The sequence below is a fragment of the Rhineura floridana genome, chromosome 14, assembly GCF_030035675.1.
Source record: "Rhineura floridana isolate rRhiFlo1 chromosome 14, rRhiFlo1.hap2, whole genome shotgun sequence".
Taxonomy (NCBI): domain Eukaryota; kingdom Metazoa; phylum Chordata; class Lepidosauria; order Squamata; family Rhineuridae; genus Rhineura; species Rhineura floridana.
Window position 1 is genome coordinate 7,256,308 of NC_084493.1, and position 15,481 is coordinate 7,271,788.

General features: G+C 45.1%; 1 protein-coding gene across 2 annotated transcripts in view; it reads right to left on the reverse strand.

The window, feature by feature from the left end:
• IGF1R (insulin like growth factor 1 receptor) overlaps window positions 1-15,481 on the reverse strand; it is a 246,890-nt gene that overhangs the window by 25,252 nt on the left and 206,157 nt on the right. The window contains exons 11-17 of one of the 2 annotated variants that reach the window (XM_061595818.1): window positions 14,054-14,340; window positions 11,895-12,031; window positions 10,393-10,552; window positions 8,966-9,068; window positions 4,894-4,964; window positions 3,141-3,370; window positions 7-117 (exon numbers count right to left, since the gene is read on the reverse strand). In XM_061595818.1, the coding sequence (XP_061451802.1) occupies window positions 7-117; window positions 3,141-3,370; window positions 4,894-4,964; window positions 8,966-9,068; window positions 10,393-10,552; window positions 11,895-12,031; window positions 14,054-14,340 (1,099 nt within the window). Of the gene's footprint in view, window positions 1-6; window positions 118-3,140; window positions 3,371-4,893; window positions 4,965-8,965; window positions 9,072-10,392; window positions 10,553-11,894; window positions 12,032-14,053; window positions 14,341-15,481 lie in introns of both variants that reach the window. The other variant, XM_061595817.1, reaches the window with a different exon arrangement.

The window sequence follows — 15,481 nt, forward strand, 5'->3', positions numbered from 1 at the left end:
ACTCACCTCCGTGCCTGGCCGGAGAGACCGCAGGTAACTCTTTAGATCTCCACGCGTCATGAGTTCCATGATGACCAGCGTGGGCTGGCCTTGAGACACCACTCCAAGCAGCCGCACCTGACAGGAGAAAGGCTTGGATTATCCACTTGTAGAGGCCTCATTTTGCTAACACATGTGCACTCTCATTTTTACTGCATTGCACTTGTGGGGATTAAGCTCCAATGCACATCCCACGTGCATCCACTTGGGAAAAGGGGGACAAAGCGAGAGGGAAGAAACATAAAATAAGAAGCAGCGCCTCATCCATTACAGCAAATGGGGCCTTGCCCCACCAACCCTGAAGGTTCCCCTTACCTCAATATATGCTCAGTTGACAACTCCAGTCTGCGGAACTGGCACCGTTTACTGGTGTCACCTAAAATTCGTTCTGCACTCGCACGAAATCAATCTTTCATGACCTTAGGCAGACGCCTTCACTGTGCTCTCTCTTTGGCACCTCCGAAAAACATTTTTCTTCAGGCAAGCTTATCCAGACATGCATTTTAATCTGTTTTTAGCTTACTGTAGATTTTATGTATATAGTCCTGTTTTTAACTCTTATCTTTTATCGATAACTTTAATGTTTGTGTTTGTGGTAAACCAGTTAGAGGTTCCATTTACAGTCAAGTGATACATAATTAAAACAAAACAAAATAAAATGAATACATAAGTAAATAAATAACAAACCCTCGCTCTGCCCTCAGCGAGCCCCCACCTGCCTGCCTGGCCTACTTACAAGCAGTGCAAGGGGTGGTACTGCCTGTCAGCTTTCTCTTCACGTTGCCTCTGCGGAGCTCATCAAGGAAGAGGATGCAGACGAAAACTAGACTTAGTTGGCTCTGCCTGCCATTGGCCTCCCTGCCTTCTGCTCTCCCAGTCCCAACGAGCACCACCAATGAAAATAAGAAGAGCCCTGCTGGATCAGACCAAAGGCCCATCTAGGCCACATTCACATCGCTATTATTCCACTTTAAATAGTCATGGCTTCCCCTAAAGAATCCTGGGAAGTGCAGTTTGTGAAGGATGCTGAGAGCTGTTAGGAGATCCTGATTCCCCTCACAGAGTGACAATTCCCAGAGTTTTCCGGGAAGAGGGGCTGACTGCTAAACTAACTCTGGCAACAGTAGCTCTGTCAGGAAAATAAGGGTCTCTTAACAACTCTCAGCATCCTTCACAAACTACACTTCCCAAGATTCTTTGGGGGAAGCCATGAGTGTTTAAAGTGGAATAAATGTTTGTCCAGCAGCCTGATCTCACAGTGGCCAAACAGAGATATTTTTGCAGCCTGACAAAAAGTTCAACAAGGAACTATGTCCCATTGGTGCCAACAGCATTTGTTCCTATGTACCTGTGCTTAGGATCATGACCTTCACGAGCCTTGTGCTCTCTTTTGGAGCACTGTACATCCCCTCTCCCCTGCCCAGTGATCCTCACCCACTTTGATTATCTTCATGAAGAAGTTGCTTCTCTGGCTGACATTTCTCTCAAGGTGACCACGACTAGAGCAGGCATAAGGAACCTATTTCAGCCTGAGGGCTGCATTTCATTCTGGGTGATTGTGATGGTCCTTCCCCGGCTCTCCCTGTCAGGTTCCAACCTGCTCTTGGCTACTGCCTGTCACTAGGCACCACCAGGGACTCCACCAGCTCCTCTCTTTTCATTTTTATATATTCAGCCATGGTCACTCACTCTTTGCCACACACTCTTTGCCAGTCACTCTCACAAGTAATCCTGTTTTGTTATTTCTGTTTGCCACACCACTGTTAGGGATTCTCTAGTATTCGTATCTCACTGCTACAGCCAACACCTGTGACGTATTCTCCTGTGTTCGTATCCCGCCTCTGCCACCACATGTGACGGTCCTTCCCTGGCTCTCCCTGTCAGGTTACTACCTGCTCGTGGCTACTGCCTGTCACTAGGCACCACCAGGGACTCCACCAGTCTGGACCGTCCTTTTTTATGGTTTCTCTCTCCGCTCTAGCATAGACCTCACCAGATCCCCCTGCTAGGCAGCACCACCAGTCACGTTCTATAACCAGTATCCCCAGAGACTCTGCCTGAGTCTCTCTCAATCAGGTTACCTCTGTGACTGCGTGCTCAAGCTGTCCCACTCCCTTTGTATCAATGCAGATACATATATTTCTGGTTTGCTCTGAATACTTGTGGTGTTATTCTTCCCTTCACCGCTGCCACCATTTGTTACCCTTCAGCCTTGGTCTTTACCTTACCCTCCCTTCTGGTCTGTGAAACCCCAGCCAAGGATCAGGCCTTTGGTAAACCAAAAGTATTTATTAAATAACAAAGATAACAAAGATTACTTTATAAAGGCACTTAAGCATATGGTTACATCTATTCCTGAGGTACTGGTCTTAGTATTAATCCGAACTCCACACTCTCCTCTCATAAACCCACCAAACAACCCTCTAACGTCCACACTCCACCTCACATCCACCCAGATTTACCTGACATCCTTCCATTTATACTGTCAGCCATTTTAAACATTCAGCCAATCATCCAGCATTCTACTGCCCATTCACTCCCCCCTCCTCTTTCATTCCACTTACCATGTATCTCCTATACAAACAGCACTTACCATATATACACTAATAGAGGAACATCACAGTGATCTCCTGAGGGCCGCATGTCAGTGGTGGGCGGGGACAGGGGCAAAAGTGAACAGGGCAATGGCTGTAAGTTTTACCTCAGTACAGTAGGCTGGTTTCTGCACACAAACACACATGCTACTCTATCCTCCATCCAAGCAAGGAAGAGGCACAATCTGAGTTCAAGGACACATTCCAGCCAGGCAAAAACACTCCAGGAGGGTGCAGAGCAGGCCTGGGAAAGAGCACGGCCTGGGGAGAGTTCTGAAGGCCAGACAGAGGGGCCTGGAAGGCTGCATTTGGTCCTCGGGTATGAGGTTCCCCACACCTACTCTACAGGGGAGCAGGAAGAGGGGAAAATACTGAGAAAAATAATCCCCAAAGTTAGGAAGGAAGCAAGCGAATGCAGTCTCCCGATTTAGAATTTCATATATCCCAGTTCTATACCAAAACATCACAAAGGCATGACTTGGAACTTAACATGTTTTGGAAACTTACAACATGGTGGCAGTTGAACTCCTTCATCACCGAAGCCTCGTTCAAAAACTCGATCCGCTCCCGCATGCTCGCCGACTCATTGACCGTCTTGATAGCCACCCTGGTTTCTGGCTCATCCTTGACCACACCTTTAGCTATCCCCTCGTACACCATCCCAAAGGAGCCCTGCCCCAACTCTCGGCACATGGTAATCTTTTCCCGGGGTACTTCCCATTCGTCTGGAACATACACTGCAGGATCACAAAGAGAACTGTTTCAAAAGGAGCTTTGAACAGAAGCCTCAGTATTTAAAAAAAATAAAATCAACATAATGCAAGTAGCTTCCACTCCCATTCATGAATACTAGGAAGTTCTGAACTTCATGCTGGAAAGAATTATTTCAACAGTCATATTGCTGCTTTAATCCTTTGCAGTCTTTATGTTGTTCAGCCATCACATTGCCCCCATTTCACAGACTGGAAACTGAGCCAGAGAGAAAACACCACACCCAAGGAAATACAAACAGCCTAACATAACATAAGCCTAGCGTAACAGGCAAGGTACCACTCTCAATTGCTTACACCTGAATACACCCAGCCAGTGCTAAATCCATCCTGAGCTATGTACTCAAATCAATAGATCAGCACATTTCAGCAAGTCACCAATGGCTCAGTTGGTCTTGCTTGAATTACAGTAAGTAACAATGAAAAGGGATCTCATCAATTTGCTTTTCTGTACCATCTCTGGTGCTGCCAGGCTGGTGGGGACACACAACAGGGCCTTCTTGGTGGTGGTCCCCTTTTTGTGAATGCCCTCCCTGGTGAGATGCATCTGCACTGTCTCCCACATTAACAACAACGTTAATAACGTCCCTGTTTAGCCAAGGGGCTGTAGCTCAGTGACAACACCTGCTTTTGCTCTCTCTCTCTGTGCGTATATATATACACACATACACTTTTGTGGACTCCCAGTATGCTGTCAAGATATTTTGAAAAAAGCGGGTAAGAGAAAAATCAAATTATTTGAAATGTGGGGTTGGAGGAGAGCTTTGTGCATACCATGGACTGCAAAAAAGACAAATAACTGGGTTTTAGAACAAATAAAACCAGAACTGTCACTAGAAGCTAAAATGATGAAACTGAGGTTATCATACTTTGGACACATAATGAGAAGATCTGATTCACCAGAAAAGACAATAATGCTGGGGGGAAAGAAGGAAGTAGAAAGAGAGGAAGACCAAACAAGAGACGGATTGATTCCATAAAGGAAGCCACAGAGCTGAACTTACAAGATCTGAACAGGGTGGTCATGACAGATGCTATTGGAAGTCACTGATTCATAGTATCGCCATAAGTCGTAATCGACTTGAAGGCACATAACAACAAATATATATATAATTTTCTTCTGCACTTAGATACAAAGAAAAAGGATATAGTATAAATATTTATCTTAAATAATAATAACATTAAATGAAAAAAATCGTTAAAGTTAAATTGTTAAAAGGTATTTTTGATATGGCAGTAGATATAAATAAATAAATAAGAATGGTCTGACATACTTCAACAAGGGGGGGGGGAAGCTTGAGACCTCCTATACTCTCCCCCCAAACTCCCTTCCTCTTTGCCTGTTCAATGACTGACAGGGAAGTTTGTCTTTACGACTGGTTCAGTCTCACAAAGATTTTTCTGTGACTGCACCTCAGGCTCTGTGTGAGCTACATTCAATCTATTCTGTTACTGTCTTGAAGATGTCAGAAGCTGAAGGCCTGACTTACCGTCTGAAGCGCTGAAATATTCAGGGTTCACAGACGCATAGAGAACTCCATTTCCAAGCCTGTCACTGTTCCTGTTAAAATACAAGAGGAAATTTCCTCACTTCAACACCCATATAGAAAAAAAGGGGGGAAAGAGCAACATTTCATTCTATTTTGGTCCTCTCACTTTGAGTTCTCTTCCGTGATGTGCTTTTAAAACACACACACTATTCCCAACAGAGGCATTTGGCAGGTTCGCATGAAGGTGTAAGGAATCAACGGTGTTACTTCACACATACACCTATCTCAACAACACATTTATTAAGCTGTATGTTCAATGAATGAACTCCTAATAATAATAAAAATAGCAGCAGCTTGGATCACCCGATTGTGGCAAGGTGAAAAACACAAAATAGATTCGACCTTCATCACTTACCTAGGTGACAATTTGGTATAAAAGCAATACAGAAAGAAAGGCGTGTCTCACATCACATAATCAATGTTTTGCGGCAAAGATAAAGTATTAGCAACAAACGGATAATTATTTCCTAAAATCATTAGGCAGGCACAAGATCTGCAGTAACACCTGGCTAGGTATCCCAGAGAAGAGATGGGGAAACCAGTGGGCATCCAGATGATCCTCTGCTTCCATCAGCCCATGCCAGTGCAGTGGACTTCAGCGATGATGGGAGTTGTAGTCCAGCAACATTTGAAGGATCCCCACTTCTGCGCTAGAGATTCTTAATGTTCCACATATCTATTATAAAAAATGAAGACCCCATCCGTACTACACATTTAAAGCACTCTCATACTACTTTTTGCAAACATGCCCCCCCCCAAAAAATCCTGGAAGCTGTAGTTTGTTAAGGGCGCAGAGGATAGTTAAGAGACTCCTGTTCCCCTCACAAAGCTACAATTCCCAGCACCCTCAACAAACTGCAGTTCCCAGGATTCTTTGAGGGAAGCCATGACTTTTAAAGTGGTACAAGAGTGCTTTAAATGTATGGTGTGGATGTGACCCAACATTGCAGTGTGTTAACACTGCAGTGTAAATAGCTCCTGTTCAGAGTTCCAGATGGCCAGCCCTTCTAGGATGCGCAACTGCATTCCATCCCCATAGCCCATCCCCTGTACAATATTGTACTCCCTCTGACCATACTCAGTCCTCATTAGGCTATGAAAGATATTTGTAGTTTACAAAGTTTGGGGTTCCCCCAAGCCTATTGATGCTTCCAAACACACACACACCCCAGATGCGGGTGGGTGCCCTTGAGGCTATGTGCTCAGGGAACGAATTTACTAATAGGATTGTTGTAAAATGTTACTACAGTAGCTCATTATAACACATCTCAGTGTACTACAGAATCGGATATACGGTGGGGGAGTGACCGTATCCCCCTAAGTAAAATATACAGTACAGCAGTTCACACATCTTTTAACTCACATGATTGAAAAACGTGGTAGATTCCCATCTTTCAAACAAATTTCCTCACTTCAGTGCCTGTCTAGGAACTGGCTTTAACCCTTAAGGGTCAGCCTGAGCTGAAATGCAACCGGGGAAGGTTTCTTGTTCACTCTTTTATCAGCCTCGCTGCTTTGTCTCTTCTGTTTGCTCTACCTTGTTCTTCATCCTCAGTGTTCCTTTCCCTGGTGAGTCCTCCCATTTGCTCCCTGGGTGTTTTTGAGCCATTTCTCCATCGTCAGTGTTCTTTTAATTTTTCTCCTGACATCCCCCCCCGCTCCCCCCCCATTTGTCCTTCATGGCAGCTTTTTTCTAGGGGTCACTTATTAACCTCAGTTTTGGTTGCTTCTGAAGCCCTTTTGTTATTGTCTGTGGAATTTAATTTATTAACTTACTGTTCCCTCAGCGTTATCCTTTCTGTTTTTTCCCTTCTCGCTCTGTCCCTCAGCTGCAGTGGCGGTGATTTTGCCTCAGCTGTGGTGGCAGCAGTTTGCCCTTTTCAAGTGTTTTTCTCTCGTTTTTCCTCTGGTTTCTTATTTCTGCTTCTGGTTACTGTTTCTGTAAGTTTTGCTTCTTCTGTCCCAATCTTCTCAACCATTTTATTTTTTATAAAATCGTTCTAAGTGCTTTCAGTGCAGTTTTCATTATAACGTGGAAGCCCTATAACATGGGTGCATTCTTTGTATCCTGACCCCCATGGAATCACAAGCTTCTACTGTACATATTGCTATTTATATCAATCCAAAGTGCTGGTTTTGACCTGTAAAGTCTTATGTGGCTCAGCACCCCAATACCTCAATGACCCCTTGTCCCCACATGAAGCAGCCTAGACTCTGCGGTCTTCACCAGAAGCCCTTCTCTATATACCTCACACAAGGAAGGTGTGGAGGGTGGTCGAACAAGAACAGCCCTTTTCCCCCCCTCCACTGTCTGTGGAATTTTCTCCCCGGGGATACATGACTGGTGCCATCATTGTCAGTTTCTAGGATCCAGGCTAAAACATTTTTTATTTATTCAGGCCTTTGTTAGGTAAGCTAAGTTAGCCCCCACTGTGGAGCTAATATTTTAGTGCGGTAGGGCATGTCCTTACTGTATTGTTGAATGAGCATATTATTATCTTATCATCATCATCATCATCCCTCCTTTCCTCCCAAAAGAAACCCAGGGTGCAAACAAATGACAAAATAATAAAAAACATCTTAAAAATATCTTAAAGACATCTTCAATACAATTCCAATACAGCTACAGACTACTCAAAAGGCTTGTTTTTGAAATATTGTATTATACATTTTTAATTTTCTGGTTTTTAATTGATGGTATCTGTATTTCATCTTGTTAAGCGGCTTTGAGACCTTTTCGTACAAAGGGAACTAACACAGTAAGTAAGTAAGTAAGTAAGTAAGTAAGTAAGTAAGTAAGTAAGTAAGTAAGTAAGTAAGTAAGTAAGTAAGTAAGTAAGTAAGTAAGTAAGTAAGTAAGTGAGATCTTCCTGACCTTCCTTCCAAGAATTTAGGGTAGCTCATACGATTCTCTCTCCATCCATTTTAACCCTCTCGACCATCCTCCGAGGTAGATTAGGTTGAGAGATGGGATATGTCACCCACCAAGTTTCAGAGTTGAAAGGGGGATCTGAACTGGCATCTCAGAAGTCTTAGTTGGACACTACAACAGTCTTTGGAAGATGTACAAGATTGGCTTAACAGTAAAAGCTGACACTAACAGTATTTAATGAGATTTATTTTGATCATATATAGTGTTGTTTTAAGAATGCTCTTTTGGAAAACGGTATTCAGTGGAAGTGAAGGAATGATCAACACGTCTGTTTTTTGAATTATGTAAAAGTGAAATAATGCCACAAGGTTAACAAATGGTAACATGAATATTATAGCAAAAGCAAGGCTGATTTTTGTGACAAAAGTGGAAAGCACCAATGACCCTGTTAGAAGGAACAGTTGAGAAAATGAAGGGAATAATTTAAAAAATATAAAATATATATATTAAAAATATAAAATAGACTACACAAGGAAAGAAGGGATGTATCACTTTCTGACTTGCAATACTGGCAGTCATCAATTTTTTGTGTAACTGTTTTATCTGTTTTTATAACTGTTTATTTTATTGTTGCAACCCACTGTGGGACCTTATGACGAAGGGTAAGAAAGAAATCTTATAAATAAGTAAAATTAATTAATCAATTACTTTAGAGAGCCAATGTGGTATAATGGTTAGAATGTTGGACTATGACCTGACCTGGGAGACCAGGGTTCAAATCTCCACTCAGCCATTAAGCTCAATGGATAACCTTGGGCCACTCACTGTCTCTCAGCTTAACCAACCTTGCAGGGTTGTTGTGAGGATAAAATGGAGAAGGGGAGAAACATGTACACCGCTTTGAGCTCCTTGGAAGAAATGTTGGAAACAAATGTAATAAGTAAATAAGAGTTCAGCAGGGTACCCCACTTGAAAACGGAGCTATAGGGATTTCCTTTTTATTATTATTTAAGAAACTAAGTATTTTTCAAAAATCCTCTCCCATGTTATCCAAGATCAGCTCCAAGGTGAGTTGAGCCAATGAATCTGTACTAAATTCAGCTCTGCTCCTATACGCCAGATCCCCACACCAGACCTCACCTCTTTTTGTTACAGACATACAGCATGATGAGAAGTCCTCCAATGATCAATAGGACCGCAATGGGCAGAACAATGATCAGATGCAAGAAATTCCCATAATTCGCTGCTGCAGCAATCGGAACAAGAAAATAAATAAAAGGGTGATGATTATTCATTCACGCATCTCTGTCACTGTACTAGCTAGTCGAGCTTCTCTCTAAATCATACATTGCTATTGCTTGGTAACACTAAGAAAAACAGAACCAGGTCCACCTAACACAGCATCCTTTTTATGAGGGCGCTTCCAGACTGCCAGTATTTCTGGGTGGGACTCAGCCACAAGCCAGCAAATTCAGGTTGCACAATTATTGCTGATTTGGATGTCTAGAGCAACAAGACAAAAGATCAGGCTGTTTGCCATAAGGAAAGTGATGGGGAAACTGCACTGGGGACAGTGGATAACGCATGCTTTGACCCAATGCCATTTAACTTCCCTGCAAACATATCACAACGAATGCTCGTTAAATAGCCATCATCATCTAATCTCTATGCAAATAAATCAGGATGAATGTTCAAACAAACAAGTCCTATGGAAGTGCCTCAAGAGTGGCTAACTGTTGCTCCCAAGCAGCCGAAAACAGACACAGCTATCCTCCTGCTGTTCTGCCTCCAGCAGGGGTGGGGAAACTCTGGCCCTGTGGCCAAACTTGGCCCTCAAGGTCTCCCCATTTGACCGACGAGGCCATTTTGGGGAAGCCATGCTCACCTGCCCTACATGAAGTCAGGTGTGGGGCAGGCAAGGGTGAGGCTTCAAAGGAACAATCAGTGGTCTCCCAACTGATCCTTTTCTGGAGCAAAGGGTGGATCAGCAAGCCGATGGGTGGTAGAGGCAGACCTTGCTCAAGGAGGGGGGAAGCGCTTCCCAGTCAGTGGAACCCTTTCTCCCTCCCAGTACTGCTTGCTGAAGCTGCCACATGCAGCTCCTGTCATGCGAAGAGGCTTGCAAAGCCCTTTGTGAGCCACCCTGTGCTCCCCCTTTCCACGTCTGACATCAGGGTTGGCAAGTAGAAACTAGGGAGGCTTGCAAAGCACAGGGCTGGCAGCACCCATTGCACAGTTGTTCCCAAGTTTGGGAACCCCGTGCCTGGGATTTTGGCAGGTGGGCAGGACAAACCACTTGTCAATCACGTGATGCCAAAATGACATCATGTGATTGACAGATGGGTTGGCCCTCCTACCTGTCTGCCTTGAAATACCGAAGTTCCGCTCTGAGCAATCCTGGCTAAATATCCAATGATCCATTCTCTGGAGAAGCTCAGAAATGTGTCTTTTAAAAGAAGAAAAAATGCTTTGAAGGAATACATGAAACAATGGGGAGGGGGACATAATTACCACCTTTGCAAAGCTATGCCCATCTTTTTCTCCCCACCAATGAAGAACGCCCTTACGTTTCGGTTGGACATAGAACGAGATTGGCTCAGTCCAGGATCCATTCCCAGCCAGCGATGTGGCTTGAACTCTGACAGTGTAATTTCCAGGGTTCAGCAGTGCCAGTTTTGCTCCCCCAAGCTTCTTGTATTCTTGCCTTGAAACACACTCCCGTTTCTCCTACAGAGGTTTGGGTACAGGGGAGGGGGGGGAGTTAAAATAATTTTTATTCATGCATCTTGCGCATACAGGACATTAATAATAATGTCAAGGTACTGTGCAGATGTTTCTATTTTAAACCTTCCCCCCCCCCAAAAAAACACAACTTTGGAGCAATCTTGCAAAAGTATTTGAAGTTGGGGGGGGGAGGGAGAACTGAGCACATGGTTACTTGTAATATGGGAACATCACTTAAAGGTAAACAGTCTGCATAATCAAGTCAACATAATAACACTAATGCAAGAGGCATACTTTGTTCCTCAACCATGAAAAAAAACCTGTTTTTCAAAAAGGTGTTATTTCTCAGGGACCTCAAACAGCTCTTAGAAAGCTGCCTTATACAAATCAAGCCACTGGACTATCTAGCTGAGTTCTGGGGCAAGTTTGGCACTCCAGATGTTCCTGAACTAAAACTCCCATCAGTCCCAGCAAGTATGGCCAATAGCCAGGGATTATGAGAGTTATAGCTCAGCAACATCTGGAGGGCCAAACCTTCCCCACACCTGTTCTAGCTTAATATTTAACTTGCCCTATACCTCCAGGGTTTCAAACGAAGGTCTTTCCAAGCCCCATCAGAAAATACCAGGGATTGAACCTGGTAACTTCTGCAGGCAAAATGTGTCCTCTACTCCCAAGTGAAGGCCTTTAACCTAATTGCTTATAGTTACAAAGTACAACAAGGGTGACCAACTTTTCTTCTGCATCTCAGGGCTAATCTTTTGGGACTGAAATATTGTTTATTATATTTATGTCTTTTTTTCAGAAAGATGGATTCAAAGCAACTTACAAAAACAAACAGTAAAAACAACAGTAAATACAAACTAAGATGCACCCCAACAACATGTATAAAAGAGCAGATCCAACTCAACCCCACCCTCACTAAAAGATAACCAGAAAATTAAGGTCCAAAGGCCTGAGTGAATAAAAATGCTTTTGCCTGGCACCTAAAAACAGATAATGATGGTGCCAGGCATGCCTCCCAAGGGAAAACGTTCCAAAACAGGGAGCCACCACAGAGAAGGCCTGTGTTCATGTTGCCCCCCCACACACACACACACAGAGGGCTGAAGCCTGAAGCTTTTCGCACTCTCTCTTCCTCCCCACCCTGCTGAGGGAGAGAGAAATCACTCTTGTCTGAATTAATCGCCTGCAAAGGGCCACATAATATGAGGCCAAGGGCCACATGCAGTCTGCAGATTGCTCACTTCCACTGAAGAATTTATGACCATGAGCAGACGTACAAAAATGTGACGTAATCTGAAAAATTGGTTAGGTGACAAAGGTCTGTGTAAGGGCTCCTTACCTCTCCATTTTGCCCATATTTGATTTCATACATCAAGACCAACCCATTGGGGCTAACAGGTTCTGGCCACTTGAGGTATATTGTGTTTTCTTCCTTCCCTTCCCACGTTACTGGTCCTGGAATGTTATCAGCTCCTTCTGTGAAAAGATGTGCACAAGTTGATATCAAGATTCGAGGCAAGCATGGCACTGTGACCTTGCTATATTTGCAGATCCACGAACAGGTGGATCAAAAGTCACACAATTATATATATATAAAAAGAAAAGAACTAAACTCTGACACAACTGCCACGAGAAGTTACAAAATCCTTCGCATTCACCAGGGAGGGAAGGGGCGGGGAACCTTTTTAACTGCACCCTTCTCAGGGTCTGCTTGCAGGGCAGTCCACCTGACAATCACCTGATGTTAAGGTGATTTGGTGCTTTGAAAACCCAAAGTCAGGACTTCAAAGCACCTCACAGGCACCAAGGTGCTGTGGAAGTGACGTTTCCCCCCCCCTTTGTTTTAGCACAAAACAGCTTCGCAGGCCAAATGGGGAAGCCTGGAAGGTCAAGTTTGGACTGCAGGACAGAGGAACCCCATCCCTGAGTGAGTGTCTGCCAGGAGACAGGAAATTACATTAATGCGACGCGGGCCGGGGGGGGGACCTTTTTCAGTCAGAGGGATGCACTGCCTCTTGGCAAATCCTCGAGGACCCTCATGCCAATGGCAGTTGCAGACCAAATAGGGTGTGGCCATCCCATGCACAAACTGTGCACACGCTCACTCCCCTGCCTTGCAACTAGGCTTTACTTCCCCCACCCCCAATATAACTTTTTTTCAAGCCTGACTGCTGGAAGTGGAATGAGCTTCCTGGAGATTACAGCTTCCCTCCCCAGCTGCAACCCTTGAAAAAAATCCCCCCCACACACAATTAGGCTTGAAAACCCTTCTATTGGCTCCAACAGAATGTTTTTCCCCGAAGCCTAATTACAGCGGGAGAAGAGGAGGGTGCGAAGAGGACGGCGCACCCCAGATAGCACACGCCGCACAGTTAAGCTATGGAATTTGCTCCCACAAGAGGCAATGATGGCCACCAACTTGAATAGCTTTGTAAAAGAGGACTGGACAGATTCATGGAGGATACGGCTATCAATGGCTAGATTCTGCTTGTGGGGTTCCCATAACAGGCATTTGGTTGGGCACTGTAAGGAAAGGATGCTGCTGGGCCGCTGGCCTGATCCAGCAGGCTCTTCTTATGTTCTTCGATAGGGAAGTCCTCTGAAGCTCGATGCAGCTATAGGGATGACCACCCCCACCCCACCCCACCCTCCTCCTCAACTCCAAGTGCGGGGAAAAGGGGCAGGGTCCATGCTGCTTGCAAGCAGGGGGAATGGCGAGTGATTCTGCAGATTCCTGCTTCCAGATCTCTGCCTTTCAGCTGCTTTTCCCCAAGATATTCCCTTAAATGGCTGCCTTTCCCCTGCCAACGTTCTGCTTTCAAGATTAAATTATTAAATAAGCTGCCTTGTACTGAGTCAAGCCTTTGGTCCTTCCGGCTCGGTACTGTCTACACTGACTGGCAGCGGCTCTCTGGGATTCCAGAGAGGGGTTCTGTGCAGCTCTACCTGGGGACTTTCTGCACGCAAAGCAGATGCTCTTCCACTGGGCCACGCCCCTCTTCCCGATTGATTTCAATGGTGGGAAATGGGGAGGGGCAGGGAACGTCTGAAAGCAAGTCTGACCGAGACTTCGAGATTATGGCGCTGCGCCCTTTTATTGTAAGAGGCTTTGAATGCTGAGATAAGAGCAGAATTTTCATCAGTGGAGGCTGGTCCATGAGGGCAACTGGGGTGCTGCCCCTTCAGTCACAGCTTGCCCTTAGGCAGCCCCTCACCTGCCTGCCACCTTACTTAAAACCAGAGAGTGGCACCGGGTGCTAGCTTCCACCTCTTCCTTAGTCTCAATGTTGCAGAACTCAGCAGAGAGGAGAATGGGGACAAGACTAGTATCATTAGTTGACTCTGCCTACGATTGGCTCTGGCTCCATTTCCTCTTTGTGCCGCCTGCATTCCGCCCCACCGGTCTCAATGGCCACCGGCCACCACTGATGTTCATCATCATCATCACTACTACCATCATCGGAAGCCAGGAATTTGACTGAGGTTTCAGAATTGTACCTGCAGGCATAGTTCTTGCAAAAACGAAGTTAGAGGCACTGCAGCCCAGGTTGGCAGCTTCGTGATTGCAGCTGTGGATGTCAATACGGTAGAGCGTGAAAGGCAAGAGGTGGGAGATGAGCGTCCGCTCCCGGCCTTCCACTTTGGTTTCGGAGAAGGGGAACTCCATCTCGCCCTCCTCCGTGTCCGACTCATTGGCAAAGTGCTCTGGGACGGTTGCAGTCCGGTTCTTGTGGCTGAAAGTCGTGTTTGCAATTTGGGACAAGTCTCGGCGCTTCCGGTCAGGCCTGGACAGGGAAACACGAGAAGCCCGTAAAAATGGATCAGCATTCATTTTAAAAAAACGGAGGGGAAAACCAATTCAAGAGACCCACGTTGCAAGCCAAAAGCCTCAATATTTTGAGAAAAAACAGTAATGAGAGCCTTTAAAATGGTTAAAGACTGACAGATGTCCAAAACTTGCATGTGGTCCAAGTCAACATAATTCTGTGTTTATAGGTGTTGTCTCTCCAGAGTCTAGTTACACGTCGGTGACTCATCCAAGCCGAATGAAAGCCATTTCCCAGGGAAGAGAAACAGAAAGGAGACAGCGAGGGCTAACAAGAATGTAGAGAGCCCTGTGGGAAAGCAGAATTAGTTCAAACTTCAGGGAAAGTTCAGCAGCAGGACAAGTCATTGAGGGAAGAGGCAGATCTCAAACCTTGGATGCTTGCAAGAAAACATTGGTCAGGTCACAGGAACAGAGGAAACAGCCTTATAGTGAGACCGTTGGGTCCATCTAGTTCAATACTGCCTACACTGAATGGCAGCAGCTCTCCAGGTTTTTAAGGCAGGAGTCTTTCCCAAGCCCCACTTGGAGATGCCAGGGATCAAGCCTGGGACCTTCTGCATGCAAAGCTGATGCTCTACAACTGAACAACTACAACTTCCATCACCCCTAGTCATTTGGCCATGCCTGCTAGGGTTGATGGGAGTTGAAGTTCAGCAACATCTGGAGGCCCTCAGCAATGGATAAGCTGTCTTAGATAGCTGGGACTAGACCCATCTGTTGATGTGTCTTAAAAGAACACACAAAATGGGAGGGAGAACCCTTTTACTTAGCATCCCTGGTGCTTTCAAAATGTTATAAAGAAAGGGGACTCCAGCAGAGGGCTGGAAACATAAGACATCATTTAATAACAGGCTATGTTGACACAGGAACTGTTCTTGCTCATGAGAGCTAGCAATGAAGGAAAGAGGAAGAGGGAGAGTGGCAGTGTGTGTGCGCGTGGGGGGGAGAGGGGAAGACAAACAGACATGTGCAAGTAACAAGTTGCTTAGATATGTTCCATGGAGCAGTCTCACCCAGGTCATAATCTCGCATTTCCCTGACAGTTGGAGTCCTCAAGTCACTTTAACTGCTCAGCAAGTTATAAGCTGTGAGTTTCA